Genomic DNA, 25,314 nt, shown 5'->3' with positions numbered 1-25,314 from the left:
CAAATGCAATGTCACTATGGATGCATTCTTCTGCCTAGGCTGCAAGACGTATTAAAAAAATTACGGGGCAAATACCTAGTGGGGGAATAATCAACAAGCTCTCTAAACTGACACACGCGTCCCACCTCATGCCGAAAACTGACGCCCACAACGCCAACGAAATAAACACGCTCTACACAAACGACTGGCCAAACCTCTTCCTCTCCGCCGTACAAATTCGACACGGACCTTCTTCATTCTTCTCACACACACCAAAGCACGGAAGGACACAACTGGGAGATTCTCCCTTGCAAACATACACGTCCACAAAAACAAAAATGGCATTGAACTCAACAAACATGTTCACTAAAACACCCTTTTGCTGAACACAATCTAAACACATCAGCATGGGATCCCCTTCCACTGTTTCTCAGCGTTCGGGGCTGTTCTGGCTGGCACAAACATCGGCACACTACACACTTCTCTCGACAGGGCAATGCCAGCTGAGCAAGGACTCATCAACTCCACTCATTACATGACTTTAACGCCGTCAGGAACACTCTCTAACCACCAAGCTTGCTTACATGTGGAAAACAGGACAAAATGGGCACGGGCTCACAATGGGTCCGCACGTGGGGAAGCCACAAACAAGGACACGCTCACATTACCCGACAGTAAATTCACTTACAAGTACCTCACTAGGATGCAAATACCAAACCACAATACCTAACAGAGGACACTTCACCACACATGACACAAACATTCAACACACAGCGAACAAAAGACACAAACAGACCCTTCCTCACCTACCTGCACAAAATAAACACCACGGGGCTGGATCTCCCTGCCCGCAACCGCCTCCATTCACACACTGGGGAAAAAAAATCCGCAACGGCTCCTTAAAACACATGCACATAGCCCATTTCAATGAATAACATGAGGAGGAGAATCTTACGTGGAAAAACGAGGAATGCACAGGGCCAAAGACATCAAGGCTTAAGCATGGATTCCCCCAGCCACACAGCGCACAGCTCAGCTTGAGTGGCTCTGGCAGCCAAAGCCGGGAGTCAATGGCTTCATAAAGAACTTTTGGCGGGAACTTTAGGGTGGAGACTTCTTCATCCATTTCCGGTACCGGCGGAGACAATGCAATGGATTCACCGCAGAGGACAAGAACTCTTGATCAAAGGGAGTAGTCACTATGAAATCACTGAAAAGGCCACTCCCCGGAGAGAGGGGAAAAACGTCTTGGCCCAAATAAAACCTAACTAAACAATCCTAAACATTTAACACACACACACACACTCACACACACACACTCACAATTCTACAAAGAGCAATTGCACAAAGAACACTTCACATAGGCAGCTGCTGAGCATCTACACAACCACCATTTCATGAGGAAAACACCACACAATACGACAACAACAACACAAACATAAATGTCCTGGGACGGGGGAATGGCAGGATCCCACATTAAACCCTTACAAATGTGAGTGAAGGAAGGAGGAGGGAGAACCCCGCTCGCGCCCGGCCCGGCGACCGTTGCCTCCTCTCTGCGAACCCCGCCGGGACCGGGGAAAGCCGGGGGTGGATGGCGGCGGACGCAGCCCCTTTTCCAGGGGTTCGAGGACAGGCTCTCTCCTTCTTTTAAAAAAAAAAACAAAAAAAAAAAAAAACCTTACAATTGTAAAAATAACAGCCTACAATTATATCTATACAGATAAAAAACTAAACTAAACTCATTTATCTCTCACATCAACATTTCATATCTCTCTCTCTCTCTCTCTCTCTCTCTCTCCCTCCCTCCCTCCCCATACCTCCCGAACACACTCATTTTTTACACGCTCCCTACGAAGCAATGGAAAAAATAGCCACACGTGCTCACACAGGGACCAAAAAATCTAAAAACACAATGCTAACGTGTCCCTACTTGAAATACAAACAAAAACAAATCAAAACACAGGCAAGGGGAGCACAAAAATTACATACCACATCAAGAACAACCTCACCTAAACAATAAAACACATGCAACATGAAAAAAAACATTTCAATAAGAGACTCCACACGCTACCTAACATGCTCTTACATGCTCTCTCTGAAGATGAACACAAGCAAACTCAGCAAGCAAACACAAGCAAAGCGCCACAAATCTTACACACCCTACTAGATCTTCTCACGTAGACACTTTGATGCACGATCCCATTACACGACACGCCTGGTTCAGGGCCCACTCACAGTACGCTTTCTAGACAAGGACACACAATAAAATTAATACACTTCAAAGACTTCTTTGGGAAAATGGGGGCCACGCAGCACTCCACCCCTAAGGGAGCACGACCGTCTGTTGTGTCCTTTTACCATTCCTTTCCGCGACATTCTCACACAAAGATATCTCTTAGGTGGCAAATTCCAGAAACAGGAAATAAGAACAATTTACATAGCATTAACAAATTCAAGTGGCCTCAAAGACCACTATCTCAACTACACAATGACTTAATGGCTACGACTATTCACAGCCATCAAGGTTGCCCAGCTCTTTTTACATATTATTACCAGGGACAATGTCTGCTTTCTGAAACTTTGGCACAGGAAACCTTACCACAAATCCTGCCTGCCTGCCTGCCTGCCTGCCTCCCTGCAAGCTTACCTCCTGAAAAATTAAAACACAAACACATTCAGCAAAATCACCTCACAACCTCCATGTGATCTTGCATTCCTCGGTGCACGACAAAAATATACAGCAATACAAACTCTCCAACATGGAGGGGAAAAAAACCTAAAATCACAACCTACACTCCCGGATCCCCTACAAGATTGACACAAGCACATTGCCTGACACTAAATAGGTTCCTGAAATTTACCTTTTGTGGTCAAACCAAATACTCACAATTCCCACCAAACTCGTCCACAGAGAGACTCACTCACATTCGCACCCATCCCACCTCACTTACACAAGCAATAGCATCAAAAACTACTGCACCGATGCCACCACTCAACATTAGGCTTCCTTCAAAAATCTGCAAAAAACAATCACACCTTGCTTGCCTCCTCCTACTCCTGCCTAAGCTCATGACTCAACCACAAACACATGTCCTACCACAACACACACAACGCAAACCATCGTCTACGCTCCTTCATGACCAACAATACAACCCAATGAAACACACTGGCCACACACACACACACACACACACACACACACACCTCCTGGAAAACGAGGGCCAGCAGGACAGACGGATCAATCCACACCCACAAGGCCTAGCAGGAAACTTCCTCCCCATTTCAAAAGCCCTATTATCATGCAAACATCAACAACTTACAGCCTCTTCAACATCCCCAGTCCTTTTGCATTAAGCATCCACCAAGCTTTCCTCATGCTGGCCCATCAAGGCTCCCTTTCCGGCTTGCCCTGAGGAAGGAAACAGCATCTGCATATCAATAACAGCCTCCACAGACACTTTTGGCTAAAATATACAAACTACCCTGCCCTGCCAAAAAAAGGACAATTTTTGATTCTCCTTTCAAAGCCACTGCATCGTCCTCAACTAGAAACCACACTGACTCCACAATACAAGCAAAGGCATCAAAACCTAAGGAATTCATTGCATGAACAGACAATAAATAACATAGACCATGAAAATTTGAAATAAAAAATCCACATATTACCACAACAACAAGAATCTCACACACATGACAATCTAACATTAGAAATGCATCCGCTGTCTACCATACAGGCCAACTGAGACACCAAATAATGAATAACACTTCAAAGGACATGGACAACACTTACAAATTAAAACTTGACACAACACATACCACTGTCTCAAGACTCAAAAATGCCTCCACCTCATCAACAAACAACCTCACCTCAGAGGCACATCACTGGGTCCCACCGGGTCCCGTGCCTCACCTCACTTCTCACAACAACACAACGCTTGCGAACTTGCACTTACAACACACCACCACACGCACGTGTGGCTCCACCCTCACACCGAGCCCTTCCAGATGAAGGGTCCTTTACACAGAAAACACTGATGGACATAAATTAGGCACCTACCTGGATAAACAACTTACATCACAAGCACAAAGGAACAGACTTCATCTACACTAAGAACTCCTGCACCTACTGACTCAATGCCAATCAATGTCCTCGGACTCTGTGTTGTGGGGTCGAACCCTGGGTTCAAAATAAGACCACCGGAGACTGATAATTAATTTAAAAAGCAGGCAAGGATTTATTGAAATATCTGGCCAGCACAGCCGGGAGAGCACCACAAGCAGGTGGTCTCCACACGACTGCACCGTTTCAGTGGTAGGCAGTACCTTTTAAAGGTTCAAACCACAGGAAATTAACTTTGTTCCAAATTATAAATCCTAAAGACAAAATTCTAAAGACATGACTACCTACTATAACCTGTTAGATATTTAATTTTCAAACCATCTTTTGTGGTTATCTTAGGTCTCTGGGTTTGCAAGACTGCCACCCAGGCCTTCCCTGAGATTGTCAGGTTAGCATATGGCTCTTTTCTTTCACAGTTGTAAAACACAATTACTTACACCGCTTTTTGGCGCCAACTTCCCTGGCCCACCATCAAACCAGCGGACTTCGCCTGATAGCACAGATGAAAGCCTCTCCCCTTTTTAATCGCCTAGACTCCATGTCTTGCTTCTGCGTCTCAAACCTCTCAGCTGGAACTTTACAACAACCATACTTCACTCAATCACCTTCCTGATTCATCTCACAGCTCCTCTTGCCTGTGGGAGGACACCGCCCCACTCCTTTGTCCCATACCAGCCTCTCACCTACAACCCCACAACGCTTCTGCACTCAAGACGACAAAATAAATAAATAAATAAATAAATAAATAAATACCTCTTATGTCTTTTTTTAAATTCAAATAATCCGTACATAGCAGCACTTTACCAACAACAAAAAAAAAGGCATGCACACGGCAACCTCTATTAAAACACAATCTTACCAAAAACCATAATACCCACTAAAAACACAATCATTTGACAAAAAAAAAAGGAGATACACAAATAAAAGAACAAAACATCTCAATCACCTCCACAGGGAACACGCACAATCAAACAAAACTGGATTCCACAAAAAGTCACCTCAGGAAAATGTCAAACACAACAATTAACATCAGAAACACACAATCACGCCACAAACACACACCCTCTACACCAAAAACATCATTTTCCTCACAACAAACCAACACCGCTTCCTACCTTTTCAAATAAAAACAACTTCCAAATCTAAACAACTTGGGAGTGCCATGATGACCATGCAACACTCCTATTATCAGGAAAAATGCCTCAAGCTTCTTCCGCATTCACTGATGCTTACACTCATGAAAAACAATCAAACCAAAATCTTGAAACGATTTCTCACACTGTTTCTTAATGAATATGTTGGTGACTTCTTATTTTTTTCATTCCAAAAGGAAGGGACAGGGATAAAGAGTTAGAAACATGGATGACAAACAAACATCAATCAGCTGCTCATGCAAGCCCCCCACCCACCGTAAAAAGTGATCACAACAAACGTACATGCCCTTGACAGGGGAAGAACCTGAAACCTTTCATTCTGCAGCCAGACGCTCTAGCCACACAATCAGCAAAACCGGTTTGCACAATTTCTAATACTTTGGAGGAGTCCATAGGAAAAATCATAAATAGAGGAAAACCCACACACACTCTGATATTCAGGAGACTCATCGACATTCTGGGGACACTTTCTGGAACTCACTGCATTTTCAGAACATCCTCAAGGGGCAACACCTACTTTCCTGGTGAACCAGCATTTAAACATGAACCAAAAGTTAGAAAAGGACACACACAAACAAGGAAATGATCCAAATGCCCCCCTTAAAAACAGCCATGGACCCACTGGGAAGATGGCAGAGACACAGGAACTGTAAGGACCACCAACAACACATGGGAACTACAAATTGCCCAAAACTACCAACATACACATAAGACAATCTCATGCCATCGTTTCTTCAATAGAAAAATAGAAAAATCCCCTCACACAGCGAACCTACTGCCCCAATAAATGTCTCCCCTCACACCTCCTAGCTAACAAGGAGCTTTGACACAACCTTAACAAACACACAGCAAACACGATGAGCAACAATATCCACGCGTGGACACAGTGCTCTACAAAATAACACTTTGCAACACCTGGTTTCACCAATTTCATTCAAATAAGGACACAGACGTGCAGGACGTGAAAGAAACCCAACCCAAACACACAATTCTGGGCGGTGGGGTGACTGCGCTATTTTGCAAAAACAAAAAAAACAAAAAACATTCAGATGGCTGCAGATGACTTAACACTGTGAAAGAAAAAAAGCCACATGCTGACCTGACAAGCTCAGGGAAGGCCTGCATGGCAGTCTTGCAAACCCAGAGACCTAAGATAACCACAAAAGATGGTTTGAAAATTAAATATCTAACAGGTTATAGTAGGTAGTCATGTCCCAGATATTCTCCCAGACAAAGATCAACTTTGATCTTTTTACTGAGCCCATTTGCCTTTCTGACTCTAAGATAACATATCTGAGATGTCTGGGTAACTTGTAACTTCCCTTTTTCTGGAGCCCCTGGGGAACAACCAAGTGTGGTGGGCGCCAGGACAAATGCCTCAAATTCCTTCATTATCATGTTAATTGTTCCTGCACTCACCTGAGTACACCTCCATCATTTTACTTTTTATCCAATCCCAGGAGTTTCCCACCGCTTTGCTTTCTCCCGCCTCCTTACTCCATCACCAATGAATTTCATGTAACCCACCTATGTCCCTCCTTTGATTTCGGTGTATAAATTGAGAAATGTAACCCGCTATTCTTCGGAGCATTATCTCAATTCGTTGAGGTGCTGCTTCCTGGAATATGTTCACAGTTTTGGCTCAAATAAACTCATAAAAAAAAAAATTCTTTACAGGTTTCAATGTTTTTTTTCATTAACAACACTAACCATTCACAACAACAAAGAAAACACTTCAGATCCCACGAGAGGGCAGGGGAGGGATGCACCCGCAGGGGACCAAAAACAGAACTTCAAACTCAATACCACCTTTCACAACTAGGTCCTCCCACATGCAAAACAACAATGGCCCGATCAAGATGCAAATGGCTCGTCCTCAGGGAACAAATTGCCCCCCCCTCTCCCCCCCCCCCCACTTAGACATCTAGTAACTCCTTTGTATTTCAACCTTTGAATTCACCCGCAGCCTTGGGGGGGGGGGGGGGGGGAAGGGGGCTAGAATTCGCTTCAATTTGCGACCGTGCCAAGCACCACTGCCCTCACTAAGGCCAGAGAAAACGGCCTGCAAACCACACGGGAAACACAACCACAATTCAACAAACAATTAACAACACAGCTGATTTTTCACAACAAACAGCTGATTTCTCACAACAAACTGCACTTCCAGGGCATCAAGGAATCAGGCAAACTCAAACCATCAAACCAGATCCTGGGGGAGAGGGGTTTGCCCATGGGGGATGCCGGAAAGCCCAATGCACGCCATCATGAAAACCTTACAGGCAACACATACCCCGGAACATAAACTCCTCATAGGGGGCTCAAACACCTGCCAATGGCTGCCTTCAAAATGGCAAATATGGGGGGAAGAGGGGACACGGGTACACAAGGCCTCGGACAGTGGAACGGGGCCTCCTCACATGCCTCAGGGACATCGCCTCCCAACCACAACACTCACTCCACAGAAAAAAAAGGAACATCCTCACATAATGCAATCTTCTTATCAACGAATCACAATCAACGTCACACTCTTTCATTTAAATTTAAAATAAAAAATTAAACCTCCTCACAACAGCCTCTGAACAACATTTAGGAACACTCAGCTCCATTCCAAAACACTTGCCTACACACAACCTCAACTTCCACAAAAAATAAAATTAAATTAAAAAAAAAGAAAACGCACAGAGTCACCACGCGCCTCAAGGGACGTCACAAATAACAACACATCTTGGCCATGAACGTCACCTCACCTGGGGAGCGCTCAAAGGATAACCCCTTGACAGCATCCGCTATAAAGGCCCACATCGCCCCGTCACATCACAAGGAAAACTCCCCAGCAAAACAACACACAAACTTGTCTCATCGGCGACGAATTGGCGACACCTGATGACCAACGCAAGAAACGCCTTCACAACCAGACACCTATCAGCACCATGGACAGGCACACAAAGAAGTACCATCGCTGAGGACTTGGCGACATCTACTGACAAACGGAGGAAACGCCTTCAAAGCGAGAAGCAGCTCAGCACAATGTCATCGGCGAGGACTTGGCGACACCTGCTGACCAACGCGGGAAATGCATTGAGAATAAGACACCTCTCAGCACCATGGACACAGACGACATGGCTCGCACAGAGGTCCCTGGGAGCAAGTTGAAAAGAGAAATCTCTCTCTCTCTCTCTATCTCTCCCTCCCTCCCATCTCCTACATCATTCAATTCAAACAAACATAACTTCAATGCCAGGATAGAGTTCCTTTAAAAATTCTTATTTTTAAAAAAGAACGGAGTGCAACAAAATAAACGAAAATAAAAACCTTCACTTCTCTGGCTGCAGCACTTCATTTAAAAAAATTACTCATTTTAGACTTACAATGTCACACAATTCACAAAATTCACCAATGATTACATTGCCATATTTCACAGACGGAAACGGACACATCAAGCCCAAGTCAAAAAATCACACATTCAACTTAAAGGACTAGGCATCACACATGCTGCTAACACCACAGGACAACACCTTCACTCACACTAAAGGCGCCTCACAGGCAAGGCTTGTGATGACACATCTTTAACACTCAACAGCACCACCATCCCACTGCTGCTCACTCATCACACCATCAACTTACAACTTACACAGCTCAACACTCTGCACTTCACTTCGAAAAGGACTCGGGGGGGGGGGGGGGGGGCGGGGCATCTCATTCAAGGTGCCATTCAGTCATCTCACACAACACCCTACGAAAAACCCCTTACCTGCCATCGGAGAGAAGGGGTGCACAACAAGAACGATCACGAATTCCAATTCTCTCTCATCAAGGATAAAATAGCAGCATCCATGGAGATTTCTCACTCCTCTCTCTTCCTTTACCAAATAAGAAAATTACTTTACAATAAATTTTTAAAACAATACGTTGCAAGAACAAACTACTCGCCACAATCTTTTTAGAACACATGTGGATTAAAAGAAAAAGGCATGTGTCTACCATGAACAACACTCATAAATAACATGCTAACCCTAGATTGGCTGTCTACAACGTACATATGGCCTCAACAAGGACAGCATTGCCTTCCTGATACAAAATAAATAAATGCATACAGAAAAAAAAAAAAAAGCCTCCACAATCACGGCCTCCAAATTCATGGCTGCCTGCCTGATTGGCTCAAAAACAGCTACAATGGACTGCCTGCCTCAACCACACCACCCTCCAAGGCAATCCATGCCTCCCTCAAAAATCAATGCCTCTCCAGGACCATCTCTACAACAACATCTTCTCGCAACAGCACTACCACTCCATCCATAACGTCTTCTCACAACACCACTACCACTCCATCCACTGCCTGCTCCGCAATGGAGGCCACTGGGAACTCATGGCCTCACCGATGCCTGCCTTTGGAGGAACAGCTCACTTCCTCAACGCAACAAAAAGCCATGCCGGCGCACCAATCCCAAAAGCGGCCCTTGGCGGGGCTGGCCCCAAAACGGCTCACAAATACACACCTGCCATTTCAGTCCATTCACCACACGAATCAATGCACCCCTCCACAGCATCCACGATTACCTACCTTCCTTTCACGCCTTTTTTTTCCAAACACACCTTGGCGGACCTCAGGTTTCAGCACCAAGTACAGAGGCAAAATGGCTGGTTCCTGGAGGCCCCACAACACGCACCAGAGGATCGCTTCCCTCACCAAAAAACGGACACCCATTGCAGCTTTCATGAGCCAACCGCACTCTCTTCGCGGTACAAGCACAACAAAAACTCTCCATAATACAAAAACACAAAATAAAAAGTTCCATCAGGCGCAATCACAGCAATGAACACATAGGGCGCTCCTCACCTTCACGGCCCTCCCTCACATTCACAAAGCCTGCCTACAACATCCACAGCCTAGTGGCTGCGCAACAACACTTCTCCCACTCTCACTTCTACAAATTGTCAAATTCACACACCGGACCCTCTTGGAGGTGTGTCTGCTTCATACTCACACAAACACATTTTCAAATTTCATCTAAAACACACACCGCAGGACAGGCATGAGGACGCACATACAAACATCCACATCAGGGACAGGCACCCACAATTCCTTGCCTCACTCCCATACTCGTAGGGGATCAAACACAAAACCAAAAAACATCCGAGCGGTGCCAGAAAGATGAAGGACATGTATGTGGCAGCTCTCAATACACACATACATCTCCTTGATGAGGACTTACACAAGGATTAGTAACCACTATCAATGGCCCCCCATCTCTTGCGGTTCCGAGGTCCGGGGCGCCTTGGCTCCGTCCCCGCTTCTGATTGCGTTCTGGGGGCGTCTCTGCAGCCTGCAGGGTCCCCGATTCCAGACATTTATATTCGCTGGTTCAGCAAAGTGTGAAAGCGCTTGAGTCTGAGACAGGTTCCAGGAGGAAGACTGGAGAGGTGAAGACTCAATGCAAAGGGCACCTCTCAGGGAAGGGGGTGGCAGCGGGGTCTCTGGCCGCCTGCCGAGGGCATTCCTGGGACAGCAGGCCACATTGAAACCCCATAAGAGGACTGGACGGCAGACACGCATCTGCGTGCACATCCAGATGCTGATGGTTGTACATAGGAAATTGCCCCTGAAGTATTGGGGAGAAAAAATAAATAAATAAAGTATTTGGGGGTCACAGGGTATCACATGTGTAATTTCAGGTTGCTCATGAAGAGAGCTCTCTGTGCTATACTTGTCACTTGACTGTAGTTTTGCTTTGACATGGCTTAAAAAAAAAAAGTTTAAAACAAACGACGCAGCCGAAGCCGGTTTGGCTCAATGGTAGAGCGTCGGTCTGCGGACTGAAAGGTCCCAGGTTCGATTCCGGTCAAGGGCATGTACCTTGGTTGCGGGCACATCCCCGGTAGAGGGTGTGCAAGAGGCAACTGGTCGATGTTTCTGTCTCATCGACGTTTCTAGCTCTCTATCTCTCTCCCTTCCTCTCTGTAAAAAATCAATAAAATATATTTTAAAAATAAAAAATAAAAATAAATAAAACAAACGACGCAATTCCAGATATGTCCACAAGGTGGCGATCTAAGAACAGAAAAGTGGTGTTACCAGGTATATCGATTAATACTGGGCTTTTTCTTTGCATAGATGGGATATTAGTCATGAACTAAAACTTCCCGCAAATGCTCTTCTTTTTGGCATTGCACTCGACATTTTTAGGTGTTAAAATATCTATGATGTTAACGCCTTCAGAAAATATGACATGAATGTTTATTCAAAATACCATACGTATCAAATCGCATAAGTATTAAATCGCATATACGCATATGTATCAAAGTGCAAATATGTGCACTTGCCATTTTGCTTACCGGCCTTTAAGAAAGTTTTTTTTAAAATATATTTTATTGACTTTGTACAGAGAGGAAGGGAGAGAGATAGAGAGCTAGAAACATCAATGAGAGAGTCATTGATCAGCTGCCTCTTGCACACCCCCTACTGGTGATGTGCCCGCAACCAAGGTACATGCCCTTGCCTGGAATCGAACCTGGGACCCTTCAGTCCCCAAGCCGATGCTCTATCCATTGAGCCAAACCGGTTTCGGCAGTGTTTTTTTTTTTTTTTTTTTAATATGTTAGGGATCTCGGAAGGGAAGGGAGACGGAGAGAGAGAGAAACACCAATGATTACAGAACACCTTCCATCGGCTGCCTCCTGCTTTCCCCACTCTTGTATTTTGTGCATCGGGCCTCTAGTTTTATATAATGGCCTCAGGTAAGGCTATGTTTGCTGAAAATGTTCATAAGTATACAGTTTTAAAACCCCTGCTCAAGATCAGTCCTCAGGCTATTGCAGGTTTGCACAGGATTTCAGGATTCTGAGAATGAAGGCTTCTCTTCCAAACACACAAGCTCCTTATAAAGCCAAGTGCATGTCAGCCCCCTGGTGTCATTACCTCGCATCCAAATGAGAAACAGACACGGGCCTGCGGGTGTGGAGACAACCCCTAAGGCGGCTTGAATGGGAGGAGGCAGAAGGTGCTGGAGGACAGGCGCAGGGGAGGCAGCGGAAGAGAGTGGGCTTGGCTCCCTGCCCAGCCCTGTGCCAGTTGATCATGGTCCAGATCCGCTCCAATCCTATGAGAGGTGTTTGCTCCCTCCCTCCTTCCCTTCCTTCCAGATTTACTGAGCACCTGTCTGTGCCAGGGGCTGGGGCACAAAGGCAAAGCTCGCACCCCAACACCTCACTGCCCCCTGAGAGCATCTTCTAGAAAACGGCTGTGACTGGGGTGAATGCAGAATGTAGGCGGAGCCCCAAGTGACTCGGGGAAGGTTCTCCAGGGGCCTCAGAGCCAAGCTGGGACCTGAAGGATGAGGAAGGGCATTCCAGGTGGAGAGAACTGCATGTGTGAAGGCAGGGAGGCAGGAAACAGCCCGCCTGGTCTGGGAACTGTGGGAGGGTGATAGAGCCCAGGTCCAGGAGACCTGCTGGGTGAGGCTGGGGTCCCAGGACCCACTACCTGGGCCCTTTGCCTCCTGGACCTCCTTTGCTCTAGGCTGCCTGGACAGGAAGAGGCCCCAGATTACCTGCACAAAAGGAGGCTTTGAAGCTGGAGAGAGGGAGTGAGGAGGGAGGGGCCAGCTAGTGTGTATTTTTGGATTCTCAAAAAATGCCTCTCCTCCTCTTCCTCCTCCTCCTCCTCCACTTCCTCTTCCTCCTCCTCCTTTGACACTATGGCAACCAAGTGGCAGCTGGTGGAGCTGCCTGTGAGCTGGGCTGAGTTGAAGGGGAGGTGAGCTGGGGGTAGGGGCTCTCTGCTACCCTCTCTGAGCCTCAGTGTTGGCATCTAGAAAATGGGTATGACAACCCAGTTGCTGGCTCTTGTCAAACCAGGTGCTCCAGGAAGCAGAGGCCCAAGCTGAACTCATGAGGGGGAAGGCCTGGGGGTGAGGGCAGGGATGGAGGGGTGAGGGGAGGCTGCATCATCCTGCAGCTGGGGGCTGGGCCAGGCGGCAAGGAGTCCCTCAGTCATGTGGCCTGTGCTTGCCAACAAGCAGCCTGCCCTGGTGTGCCCACTGCACTGTCACTGCCCAGGAGCCCGGGGGAGCAGGAGGCAAGGCCGAGGCACAGACACAGGATGGGTCTCCCTGTGAACCCTGCAGTAAGAGGTCTAGGGGGGACCCTGCCAGGGTACAGGGCTCAGCTGCTGCCAGAACCAGGTCAAAGCCCCCAAAGGAGGGGCAAGGAAGGTCTATTTCCTGGGAATGCTGCTCCGATGACTACAGACTGGCCTCAACCAACAGGAAGATGTGCTCTCCCCCTTCTGGGGCCAGAATCTCAAATCAGGGTGTCGGGGCTCCGGGGAGGGTCCTTCCTGCCTTTTCAGCTTCTGGGGCTCCTGGCCTCATGCCTTCAATCTTCACGTGGCCCCGCCCCTTGTTCATGTGCCCATTCTGGTTGATCACGTGGCCCTGCATGCTCGTTCATGGTGCCTATGCTGGCGTGTTCACGTGGTCCCGCCCCCTTGAGACCTTGGATGGTGTTTCTGGGGTGCCACCTCCCTGGTTGGCTGTCTGTCCTTAATCTCACACCTATCAACAGTGCCTTTGCCAAAGTCCTCCCAGAAAATCATTTGCATTTGCCATCTCTTTTCTGCTGTGACCGTGACAGCAGGAGACAGGAGAGCAGGGGCCGGTCCAGAGCCCATGCAAGTGGTCCAGGGAGCCTGTGCCAAGCACCATTATTTTTCCTGGGTGCGCCTTTGCCGCCTGCCTCCCCAGGCAGATTTTGTTTTACCTCGAAAAGAAATTGATTCGGGGCCTGCAAGCCCACTGGCCAGGATCCTGCATTCCCTCCCTGAGACACAGGTCTGTTCAGGCACCGGCCCAAGGCCCTGATGCCACACACCCACGTGGCAGCCTCTCCTATCCTCTGGAGCCCCCATTCAGCGCACCGCACCCTCAGCGCTCCCCTGCAGCTCCAGGGACCTGCTGAGCCCGGGCCCCAGCCCTTCCCTGTTCCACCAGGTCCTGCCTGCAACCCAGGGTCCTCCAACCAGTCTGGGCGGGGCCGGTGGGTTAACTCCTTAGAGCAGTGTTTCCCAAACTTTTGATATATGTGTACCCCTTCTATAATTTTCATAACGCTGAGTACCCCTCGTACTCATGAGTACGTAGAATTAGGCGCAGCTAAGCCGAAACCGGTTTGGCTCAGCGGTAGAGCGTCGGTCTGCGGACTGAAAGGTTCCAGGTTCGATTCCGGTCAGGGGCATGTACATTGGCTGCGGGCACATCCCTGGTAGGGGGTGTGCAAGAGGCAGCTGGTCGATGTTTCTCTCTCATCGATGTTTCTAGCTCTCTATCTCTCTCCCTTCCTCTCTGTAAAAAATCAATAAAATATATTTTAAAAAAAAAAAAAGAATTAGGCGCAGCTAAGCACGGTGCAGTGCATATCCCCACCAAACTCTGGTGCTGGCGCAATGCGTACCTCCACCAGACTCTTCCCGTACCACACTTTGGTAAACACAGCCTTGGAGTCTGAGGCTTAGACCTCCTCTAACCGCTCCTCTGTTTCCAGATTCGCCCCGCCCCGCCTGCAGCCGCGCCCCCGCCTCCAGCCACTTCCTGCCCCAACCCGCCTCCAGCCACTCCTCTCCCCGCCCAGCCTCCAGCCCCGCCCCGCCTCAAGCCCAGCCTCCAGCCCCGCCCTGACTCCAGCCTCGCCTCTCCCGCCTCCAGCCCCGCTTCCGTAGCCGTGGAGGGAGTCACGTGTTAAGACTCCGGGCGTGAATCCCGCGCCACCATGTTGGTTTAGGGCGGCGCTACGTAGGGGCTGGAACGCGGCTGCGGACCAGCTGCCCGAATTTCCGGCCCTTGTGCGCAAGTGCGGAAGTGTGCTGGCCCCGAGTGTGACTGGTTTCCGGCCGGTGGTGCCGCTCCGGCTTCCCGAGACGTGTAACGGGTGGTGGGCCGCAGCCATGGCTGATAGGAAACCGAACGGTGGGGGCGGCGCCGCCTCCACCTCCGCGTCCGGCACTAACTTACTCTTCTCCTCCTCGGCCACGGAGTTCACCTTCAACGTGCCCTTCATTCCGGTCACCCAGGCCGCCGCGGCCTCCGCCCCCCTGCTACTGCCCGGAGGTAGTCCGGAGAGGGCTCCGGTGGGGCGGTCTGTGCGGGGAGGCGGCGGGGGCCTCGGTGACGGGGGTCGGACCGGAGTTTTCCTTCGGTCGCCACCCCCCTGGTGGGCGGTGCCCGGGGCCGTTGGCGGGCCAGGGTGAGGGGCTTGGGAGCTTTGGGACCTCGGGGGCGGGTCCGTTCACCAGGCCTCCTTTGCGCTCGTGAAGGACCCCGTTGGCGGCCGGGCACTCCGGGCTGGCGTTCCGCAAGTTTCTGTGGAACACTCACAGGTGTGCCAGGCACTTGCAGGAAATGCAAATGGACCAGCTCCCCCTCTCTCAGGACACGTAGGAGATCCCTAGGTTATGGCGGGGTGTCTCCTGGGAGGCACCCTTGGGGAAGAGGAGGGTTGCAGCCTGGACCTCTCTTCTGTGCAGACACTGCATGGCCACGCATCATGTCCTCCTGTTCTCCGGGTTCCCACTCCTCCGTGCACCTTAGCTCCTTGTTCGTATCTTTATTGCTGTGGAGAGATTGCGTTTAACGATTGTGTGGCACAACCCAGAGGGTGGTGTTTAGAAGCATAGACTGTTCCAGCTCCAGTCCTGGCAATACTTACTGTGTTAATTTACCTTTCTGAACTTCAGTGTCCATTTATGTATAGCCTCATAAAGCTGTAATGTGAAATGAATTGATTTTTAAAAAATCATTTTTATTGATTTCAAAGATGGAGGGAGAAGGAGAGAGGCGGAAACATCAACGATGAGAGAGAATCATGGATGGACTGCCTCCTGCACGCCCCGGATTCCAACCAGGGAGCATTCAGACCACACGCCAATGCGCTAGCCAATGAGCCAAACTAGCTAGGGCAATGAATTGATTTTTATAAGGCACGGAGTATAGTGCCTGGCACATAGTTCTATGTAAATGTTTGTGAAATAAGCATACATGTCTATTTGGACTGTGGGCTTTTTGAACTTTGCAGGGTGACTTATTTACTTTGTTATTTTTAGGATCTTTAGTGACTATCTCACAGATTCTTAGTCAATGCTAAATATTTTCTCACAGAATACTTTATTCCAAGAAAGACAGTCTAATGGAGAGGGCGAACTGGAGGTACTTGTGCATGCAGATCCCTTTCACTTGTGTTCTATTTCTTCTTGGTGCTTATCACCACTGACAGGTACATGTATTTGTTTATCTTATCCCACTAGAGTGTAAGTTGCATGAGAGCAGGAACTTATACCTAGAACAGAAATTTGAGGATAAGGAAGGACATGGTAACCAATAGACCAGTTTTTCAATAGATATTTGTTGAATGAATGAAAGGATGGGCGTCAGGCATCTTGTTTTGACAACTGGTGCGAAGGTTAGGCATTGCCATTGTAAAGGACTAGCCTGGCTGTGGGAGGTTGAAGGGATAAATAAGGCCATGCATGCGGCTAATTCTGTAACAATTATTTTTCCATCTATGAAAAGGATTTGATTGTGGCCACCATAGCTCAGTGGATTGAGCACCCTTCCATCACCAGGAGGTTGCTGGTTCGATTCCCAGTCAGGGCATTTGCTTGGATAGTGGGGGGTAGGCAATCAATGCTTCTCTGTCATTGATGACTCTATCTTCTTTTTCTCTGTCTCTAAAACAAAACAAAAAAAAAATTAAACATACTTTTTAAATAAAAGATTTGCTTATTAGAACTCTATTCAGAGAATTTACAGAGACAAAGGAAGAACATGTCTCATTGGAAGCAGCAGTTAATATCTCAGGGAAAGAAACACAAAGGAAGCAATTTCTTTCCTTTAGCAAACATGGACTGAGCAGCTTCTGTGGGCCAGGCTGTGTTCCAGATGTCTGGGAGACAGCACACAGCATCGCCCCCAGTGACTGCAGTGTACGTATACACACTACCAAGCTGTGTAAACAGCTTGATGCAGGTTTATAGTGGCCAGAGAGAGGGGTTGATTGTCTGTGTGAAAGCTATGGCTTTCAGGCTGGCTGACTTGGGAGAGAACATCCCTTAGGCTTAGGGCCTCACATTGAGGTGATGGAAGAAATTAGGGCATTGGGAGAGATAGGCAGATGGAAAAGTCTGGAGTGTGGGAAAACCTGCAGATTTGTTAGGATTTGGTGGTAGCTGCTCACATTCCCTATCCTCCCGCTCTTAGTCTCTGTCCCTGTCCCTTATCCCCTCTCCCAGGAGATCAGTGTGACTGTAGTGTGTGTAGGGGAGTGGCTTTAGTGGTCAATAGGGATCAGATCACACAAAGCCTCCTATAACATACTGAGGACTTTTTGTCATCCTGTGGGGAGTGGAGGGGCCTTTGGAGGATTTGCACAAGGCAGCGAAATTAGAGGTGTGTTTCAGAAAGGCGAGTGTTGTGAGCTTGCACTGGAATGAAGCCTGGTGTAGCAAGAGGCACCAGCCTGGAGGCCATTGTGAACCAGGCAGGAGTGGATGGCACTGCAGCCATAATCAGCCACATGGGGTGTGAAGAGCAGGAAATGGATATGAGAGGTTTTCAGAACCTAACATTGTTGGGACTTAGTGACTCACTGGTGACCAGACTGTCTCCTCGTTGAGCACAAAGGCTTCTCATTCAGTTTTAGCCCCAAGACCTAGCTCCGGTGCCTGGCACCTAAATATTTTGTACATATGTCTTGAATGAGTGTCTGATTGGAGAGTATGAGAGGAGAGGAGTCTGTGAGCTGTGGTGTCTGGCTGGAGAGGATGGGTAGACGGGTTGGTGAGAGGTGGTGCAGGAGCATGTGGAGGGGGACAGGGAGGATGATGGAGGCCGTTCTTGGTGTCCTCACTTTGAGTAGATGTGGCTGTGCCTGCCCAAGTATTGAGGAAGCAGTAGGAAAATAGTTCAGGAACAGTGAGCACAGTCTCATTTGACACGGAGTTGGGAGTGTCACAAGGATACTGGTAGGTGCTCACTAAAGTGGTGTGTCTTTTTAAAAAAATATATTTTATTGATTATTTTTACAGAGAGAAAGGGAGAGGGATAGAGAGAAACATCGATGAGAGAAACATCGATCAGCTGCTTCCTGCACACCCCCTACTGGGAATGTGTCTGCAACCAAGGCACATATCCTTGGCCGGAATAGAACTTGGGACCCTTGAGTTTGCAGGCCTACGCTCTATCCACTGAGCCAAACCAGTCAGGGCAAGTTGTGTGTCTTGAGGTCAGATGTATCCACATGTAATCATCATGTGCCCCTGAGGTGAGGCTGGCATCAGGATGAGACCAGTACTTCCTCGGTAATTGATGCTAATTAGAAAAAGGCTTCTTGAATCAGATAGATCCTTAAGTTGTCTTAATGGATGAAACGCATGTTTTCAGTGGTTGAGAGATGGACGAAGAAATACAGATGAATCCACGTGAGGATTACATGACTGAAAAGAGTGGGAACCGGAAATACATAAGGAAAGTAGAATGATAAAAAGCAGACAAGGGCCCTCAGGCAGGCTGCGATATTTTATTTTTAGTTACAAAGGAACAACCTACCGTTTCCCCAAAAATAAGACAGTGTAATTTTTGCTCCAAAAGATGCGCTAGGTCTTATTTTCAGGGGATGTCTTATTTTTCCATGAAGAAGAATACGGTACACATATACTGTTAAATGAAGATAAAGGAAATTTATTACCTGTATACGGTACTGTAGTACGGTAGTTGTCAACACAAACCAGACAAACCAAAAAATGAGTAAATTCTTGATACCTACAGTATCAAGAATTTACTCATTTATTCAATGACAATCATATCATCTTATGGAACATATCATAACAAACCAATTCCTGAATTTCCTGGAGAATTTATTGTGACTCATTTCTTTCAGAATCAGTGGACCAATTCTCTCATGCTTAGCCTACGGGGGGCCTTATTTTCAGGGGATGCCTTATATTTCACTCAGAAGGAAACCTGTAAGTAGGTCTTATTTTCGGAGGATATCTTATTTTTGGGGGGAAAATGGTAGAAGAATATTTGGAAATAGTGGATTATTTCAGTTAAATTGGTGGGGCAACCTAGAGGCTTCAGCAAGAATCTCAGCAAGCCCAGGGCCCTGCTCTAGCAGGTCAGTATGAAGCCCGGAGCTTGCAAGAGGGGGCTTCCTATGTCAGGTCTCAAGGGCAGGGAGCTCTGTGACCGGGTGCCGGGCATGGGTCCACCTCTGATGTGCTCCATGCGTTCAGAGGTAGGAGATAAAGAGAATGAGAAGCTTAAGAGGACAATGGAAGTTATGACAAGCTAAGGGCTCATGAGAGTTTAGTAAGGCTGATCTTTTGAGGCCATCTACTAGTAGAGAAAAAAATGCTTTGATTTTACAAGTTGGGGTGGAGAGAAGATAAATAATTTGATGTTGATAATACCCACAGTGAAGATCAAGTTGGGCAAAGAGAAGCGAGGGGACTTAATCTGGCTAGAAAATGACTTTTCTAGTGGTGTGGTGCTCAGTCACGATGCTTTAACTGGTTGTGGTACTCTGATGTTAGGGATGGCAGTTCCTTGTTGGCACATTTTGCCTTGTGAATACAAATACCACATGTTCATTTCTATAGTGAGTGCTTTGTGGGTAAGAACCTCGACACACCCTTTTTGTCAACAGAGTGACTATCTGCACTTTAGGTTCTTGTCATGACTGGAAATAAAATTATGTGTATTTGATTTTTTACCAGGAAAAAAGGGAGCATGCAGAAGGACATGTAAAATAGTAAATACAGATTTTATTTCTATTTTTTAAAATGTCTATACACAAATAGGTATAATTTCTTTTAAAAAAAAATTTCATTGATTTTTTACAGAGAGGAAGGGAGAGGGATAGAGTTAGAAACATCGATGAGAGAGAAACATTGATCAGCTGCCTTCTGCACACCCCCTACTGGGGATGTGCCTGCAACCATGGTACATGCCCTTAACCAGAATCGAACCTGGGACCCTTCAGTACGCAGGCCGACATTCTTATCTACTGAGCCAAACAGGTCAGGGTTGTATAATTTCTATATATTTGCAAAATAAATAATGTGTAACTATATTATTTAAAAAGTATGGAAAGGTATGTACCGAAATATTGTTGAAGGTGATTATATCTGGGTGGTAGGCTTAGGAATGAATTATAATTTTTCTTTTGTTGTTTCTGATTCATATTTTCCAGTTTTTTATTACAAAGAGAAGTTTTCAAATAAAAAAAAAAAGTTTTCCATTTTTCCCCCCTGTCAATGCAGAAATGCAGTAATTTGGAACAACACAATAAGAGGCACAAGAACTAGGACTGTAGAATGATAGCATACCTTTTAAACCATTTGCTCTTCTGTCCCTTTCAGAGGATTCCACAGATGTTGGTGAGGAGGACAGCTTTCTTGGTCAAACTTCTGCTCACACATCTACCCCACAGACATTTAGTTACTTCTCTCAGGTATCAAGCAGTGGTGATCCATTTGGGAATATTGGACAGTCACCATTAACAACGGCAGCAACATCACCTGGACAGTCAACATTCTCCAAGCCCCAAGCTGCTCTCCCTTTTACAACTGGATCCCAAGATGTGTTGAATACATTTCCACCATCCTTTTCGAAGGCTCAGTATGTTGCTCCAGCTTCTTCACAGATGGGAACAAATGCTTATTTGCCTGCTCAGCCAAGTAATCTCCCTCCTTCAAATGTTGGGAGCCCACCCCAAGGAATATCCCAACAAGGATACAATCCCTATCGCCATACTCCCGTAAGCAGCAGAGCTAACCCTTACATTACACCACCACAGCTGCAGCAGTGCCAAACACCAGCCCATCCTACCCATCTGCCACCCTCTGGACCTCCTGTCCACATGTACCAGACGCCTCCAGGATCTCTGCCACCGGTATGGAGACATGTTTTTGTATCCTAATTACTCACTTTAGCTTTCAATATCTCTCTCACTTAGCCTATGCTTTTAAAAGCATAGTGCTTTTTATAATCAATATGATGACAAATTATTTTCAGAGGATATTCTTTGTAAGATGTATGCTTTGAAGCAAATGTTCTTTTATAGGTAGCTCATTGAAGATTTACATTTTGGTTCTTATTATCTGGATTGAAGTAGTAATTGATTTTAATGAGATAATCTGTGCCAGTATTTTTAGATTTTAGTGTAAGATATCAATGATAAATGTGATCTAAGAACCAGTGAGAGTTGAAGCAGTTATTATCTTAGCCTGCCAGCGACTCATTTTTAATTATACTACTCCATCAAGATACTAAATTATAGGTACTAAAGTTGATTACTCTAGTAATTTCTTTTATTTAAATTTATGGAGTTTGGATCTAGAAAGTTAATCTCAGTCTCAGGAGGGTAATGGAATAACATTTACATTGGGCTATGAAATTCCCTTATTTTTTCCAACCAACTGATACTCAATTGACTTCCAAAGGGAAATCTACTAAAACAACAAAAAGGAAACCATTAAAAGATAGTACTATTATAAAAGTGTAACCTAACTTTACTCTTGGGAACAGAGAATGGGCTTCATTTTACTTAGTTAAAATCATACTGATGCACAGACTCTGATAATGGGTCTGAAGCACCTACAAAACTGTCCTTGGAACTGGCATGACAGTCCTACCTTTGTCGTCCCCTCCAGGTTCATCCTTCCGTGCAGTCAGGGTTGTCTCCTCCAGCACAGCAGCAGGCACTTGCTAGACCTGTGGGTCCCTCTGTGCCAGTGCCTCCTCCTTTTATGCTTCAAAACCAGTACGAGCCTGTTCAGCCCCACTGGTTTCACTGCAAGGAGGTAGAGAACAAACAACTCTGGATGCCTTTCAGTGTGCTGGACTCTCTGAATCTTGAAGAAGTCTATAATTCAGGTAAGACTGTTTATGCATCACTGTATCTGACTTTAGGGAGAGAAGACATGGAGGGGATTTATCCATGGCTTACTTTTTGTGAATGTCACATTCCTTAATCGTAGACTCCACAAGACTCAGTACCTTATGATGGTGATTTTAATAGAAGTTCTGAGATATTGGAGAAAGGTATCTGAAGAAGTGTTTTAGTAATTTTCTTATTTGTTTAAAGGATTTTTCTGATTTTAAATCAGAAAAACAGAATAGTTCATATAATCCAGGTGTCAATTTTTTTTATCCTTTTTTGGGGGGTGGGTGTCAATTTTCTTATTTCCCTGATAGATTTGTATGTATAGAGTATATAGAGCATTTTCTATGGAAATGTTATTTCTTACGACGCTGTGAAAAAAGTATCCCATGGTCACGTGAGTTTGGAAGTGCTGCCTTTTGAGACAGACAGTGCACAGGAGTGTGTTAAGGCTGTGAGAAGTCCTGTGTGCGGGACAGGGGGAGAAGATGTCTTTGTTTATCTTGATGTTTCACCATGTTAATTAATAATATTCTTCAGAAATATACTTCATAAATATTGCTGCTTTGATTCAAAAAAAATTACCAGTTGCTTGAATTATGTTCATGTTTTAAAATTTTGCCCTAGTTATTTCTTTATTTCTTCATTTAAGATTATAATTTTGATCAACACAGATTAATCTTTAGCTCTTTTTATTTATTTTTAATGTTTTAAAAATTATTCTTTTTTAAAAAATTAAAATTATTTATTTATTTATTTAACTCCTCAACTGAGGACATGCTTAGAGAGAGGAAAGGGGGGAAAGAGAGAGAGAGAGAGAAACAGCAACGTGAGAGAGAAACATCGATTGGTTGCCCTCTGTATTTGGACCCACTGGGGATCAAACCCACAACCCAGATATGTGCAGACTGGTAATCGAGCTGGCAACCCTCCCATCCATGGGACAGTGCACAGCCAGCTGAGCCACTCATGCCAGGCTTAAGGTATTTTTAAATAATTCAAAGAGCATAGTTCTTTGTCTTAAAGGAACAACTGATCACTGCATTCATTGCTTATTACTTCATATATGCCTTGTAACTGTTGGATTAAACTGTGGACTTTGTGCTCCAGTCCAGCCAGATCCTGAGAGTGTGGTTCTAGGCACGGATGGAGGGCGCTATGACGTTTACCTCTACGACCGCGTGAGGAAAGCTGTGTACTGGGAAGAGGAGCCCGCTGAAGTGAGACGCTGTACTTGGTTTTACAAAGGAGACTCAGATAGCAGATTTATTCCCTATACAGAGGAATTCAGTGAAAAACTAGAGGTACGTGGGGTTTATTCCTTTATGCTTTTCTTTAAAAAATGTCGGCCCTGTGTACATTGGAGCCTCATGAAATACCACCCACAGGGAGCAGACTTTGTTTACAAGAGAGCCTGTCTGTCTTTTTTAATAAAATTTTTTAACGTATTGATTGATTTCAGAGAGAGGAACATCGATTTGTTGTTCCACTTATTTATGCATTCATTAGTTGGTTTTTCCATTGATTTTTAGAGAGAGTGCAAGTGAGGGAGAGAGACGGAGAGCTAGAGAAACATCAGTGTGAAAGAGACACACATCGATTGGTTGCCTCCCACACACGCCACACTGTGGCCAGGGACCACCGGTTTCACCCAATCCCGCAGGCCAGGCCAAGGGACCCCACCTCCCGGAGGGATTCCGCTCGCTCACTCCACAGACGCAGGGGAGGGACTGCTGGTGGTTGGCTCCAGGCCGTGTCTGACCCGTTTCACCCAGCTGGTCACCTTCTCATGAATTTCCCTTCAATGTGCATGAATCTGTGCACCAGGTCAATGGTAATAAAATAAACCAATTTTATTTAAAAAAAAAAAAAAAAGTCTGTTCGGGGTTGAATTGTGTCCTAGGCTCTAGCATAGGGGTGTCAAACTCAATCAGAGAAGGGGCCAAAATCTAAAATCCAGCCTAAATCGCGGGCCGAATGGTTTACTGAACAGTCATAAACTGACAATGTCATAAACTGACAGCGGAGTGCAGTGATGACAGCGCGGTGCGGGCCACATTGCAAGGCCTGGCGGGCTGGATTTGGCCCGCGGGCCTTGTGTTTGACACATGTGCTCTAGCAGGTCAGTATGTAACTTTGTGAGTAGGTCGTTGCACATGTTATTAAGATGAGATCATAGTGAAGTAGGGTGGGGCCTGTTCCCATATGACTGGTGTCCTTATAAGAGGACAGACAGAAGGTGAGTGCTCTGTGAGAATAGAGGATTGGAGTGATACACCGGTAAGCCAAGGGACACTAAAGATTGGTGACAGCCGAAACCAATTTGGCTCAGTGGATAGAGCGTCGGCCTGCAGACTGAAAGGTCCCGGGTTCGATTCTGGTCAAGGGCATGTACCTTGGTTGCAGGCATATCCCCAGTAGGGGGTGTGCAAGAGGAAGCTGATTGATGATTCTCTCTCATTGATGTTTCTAACTCTCTATTCCTCTCTCTTCCTCTCTGTAAAAAATCAATAAAATATATTTTTTTTAAAAAGAAGAAAAAAAAGATTGGTGAGAAAGCACCAGGAGCTAGGGAGGCAATGAAGAAGTTCCCTACAGGTTTCAGAGGGAACATTTTTACAACATTTTACAACATTTGCTCTTCTGACACCTTGATTTCAGACTTCTGGCCTACAGAACCAAGAGAATACATTTCTGTTGTTTTAAGCCACTCAGTTTATGGTACTTGTTTTGGAAGCTCTGAGAAACTAGTCATCTAAATCTTGTATTTGCCTCTGTCTAATGTGGATAATGTTATTTAGGAATGAAAGAGTAATTTTATTACCATCATAGTTTTAATTTCCTCCCACTTTCTCTCAATGTGAGATAGATTTGTATTAATGTATGTATGTTGTTTTCATTATTGTAGGTAGAATATAAAAAAGCTGTAACCACAAATCAGTGGCACCGCCGATTAGAGTTTCCAAGTGGAGAGACGATTGTTATGCACAATCCAAAGGTAGTGATTTTTTAAAAAATATTAAAGTTTTTAGGTTCATTTAAGTAATTTTGACAATTGTATTTGCTAAATGCTTATTTTTACTAATGTCTGCAGTGGGGATATATGTATGACAAGCCCTTGGCTCTTAA

The 25,314-nt window shown here is 46.0% G+C and overlaps 1 protein-coding gene across 3 annotated transcripts in view; it reads left to right on the top strand.

The window, feature by feature from the left end:
• Positions 1-15,102: 15,102 nt before the first annotated feature.
• SEC23IP (SEC23 interacting protein) overlaps positions 15,103-25,314 on the top strand; it is a 35,474-nt gene continuing 25,262 nt past the window's right edge. Inside the window, exons 1-5 of one of the 3 annotated variants that reach the window (XM_084904828.1) lie at positions 15,103-15,356; positions 20,663-21,195; positions 21,956-22,178; positions 23,296-23,489; positions 25,094-25,183. In XM_084904828.1, the coding sequence (XP_084760954.1) occupies positions 15,194-15,356; positions 20,663-21,195; positions 21,956-22,178; positions 23,296-23,489; positions 25,094-25,183 (1,203 nt within the window). In that variant the 5' untranslated portion in view covers positions 15,103-15,193. Of the gene's footprint in view, positions 15,357-16,367; positions 16,519-20,662; positions 21,196-21,955; positions 22,179-23,295; positions 23,490-25,093; positions 25,184-25,314 lie in introns of those variants that run through there. The other 2 variants (XM_084904826.1, XM_084904827.1) reach the window with 2 other exon arrangements.

This window comes from Pipistrellus hanaki (genome assembly GCF_964339955.1).
Source record: "Pipistrellus hanaki genome assembly, chromosome: 14".
Classification (NCBI taxonomy): domain Eukaryota; kingdom Metazoa; phylum Chordata; class Mammalia; order Chiroptera; family Vespertilionidae; genus Pipistrellus; species Pipistrellus hanaki.
The sequence above is the reverse complement of the archived record's forward strand: the minus strand, read 5'-3'. Positions and strand labels throughout refer to the sequence as shown.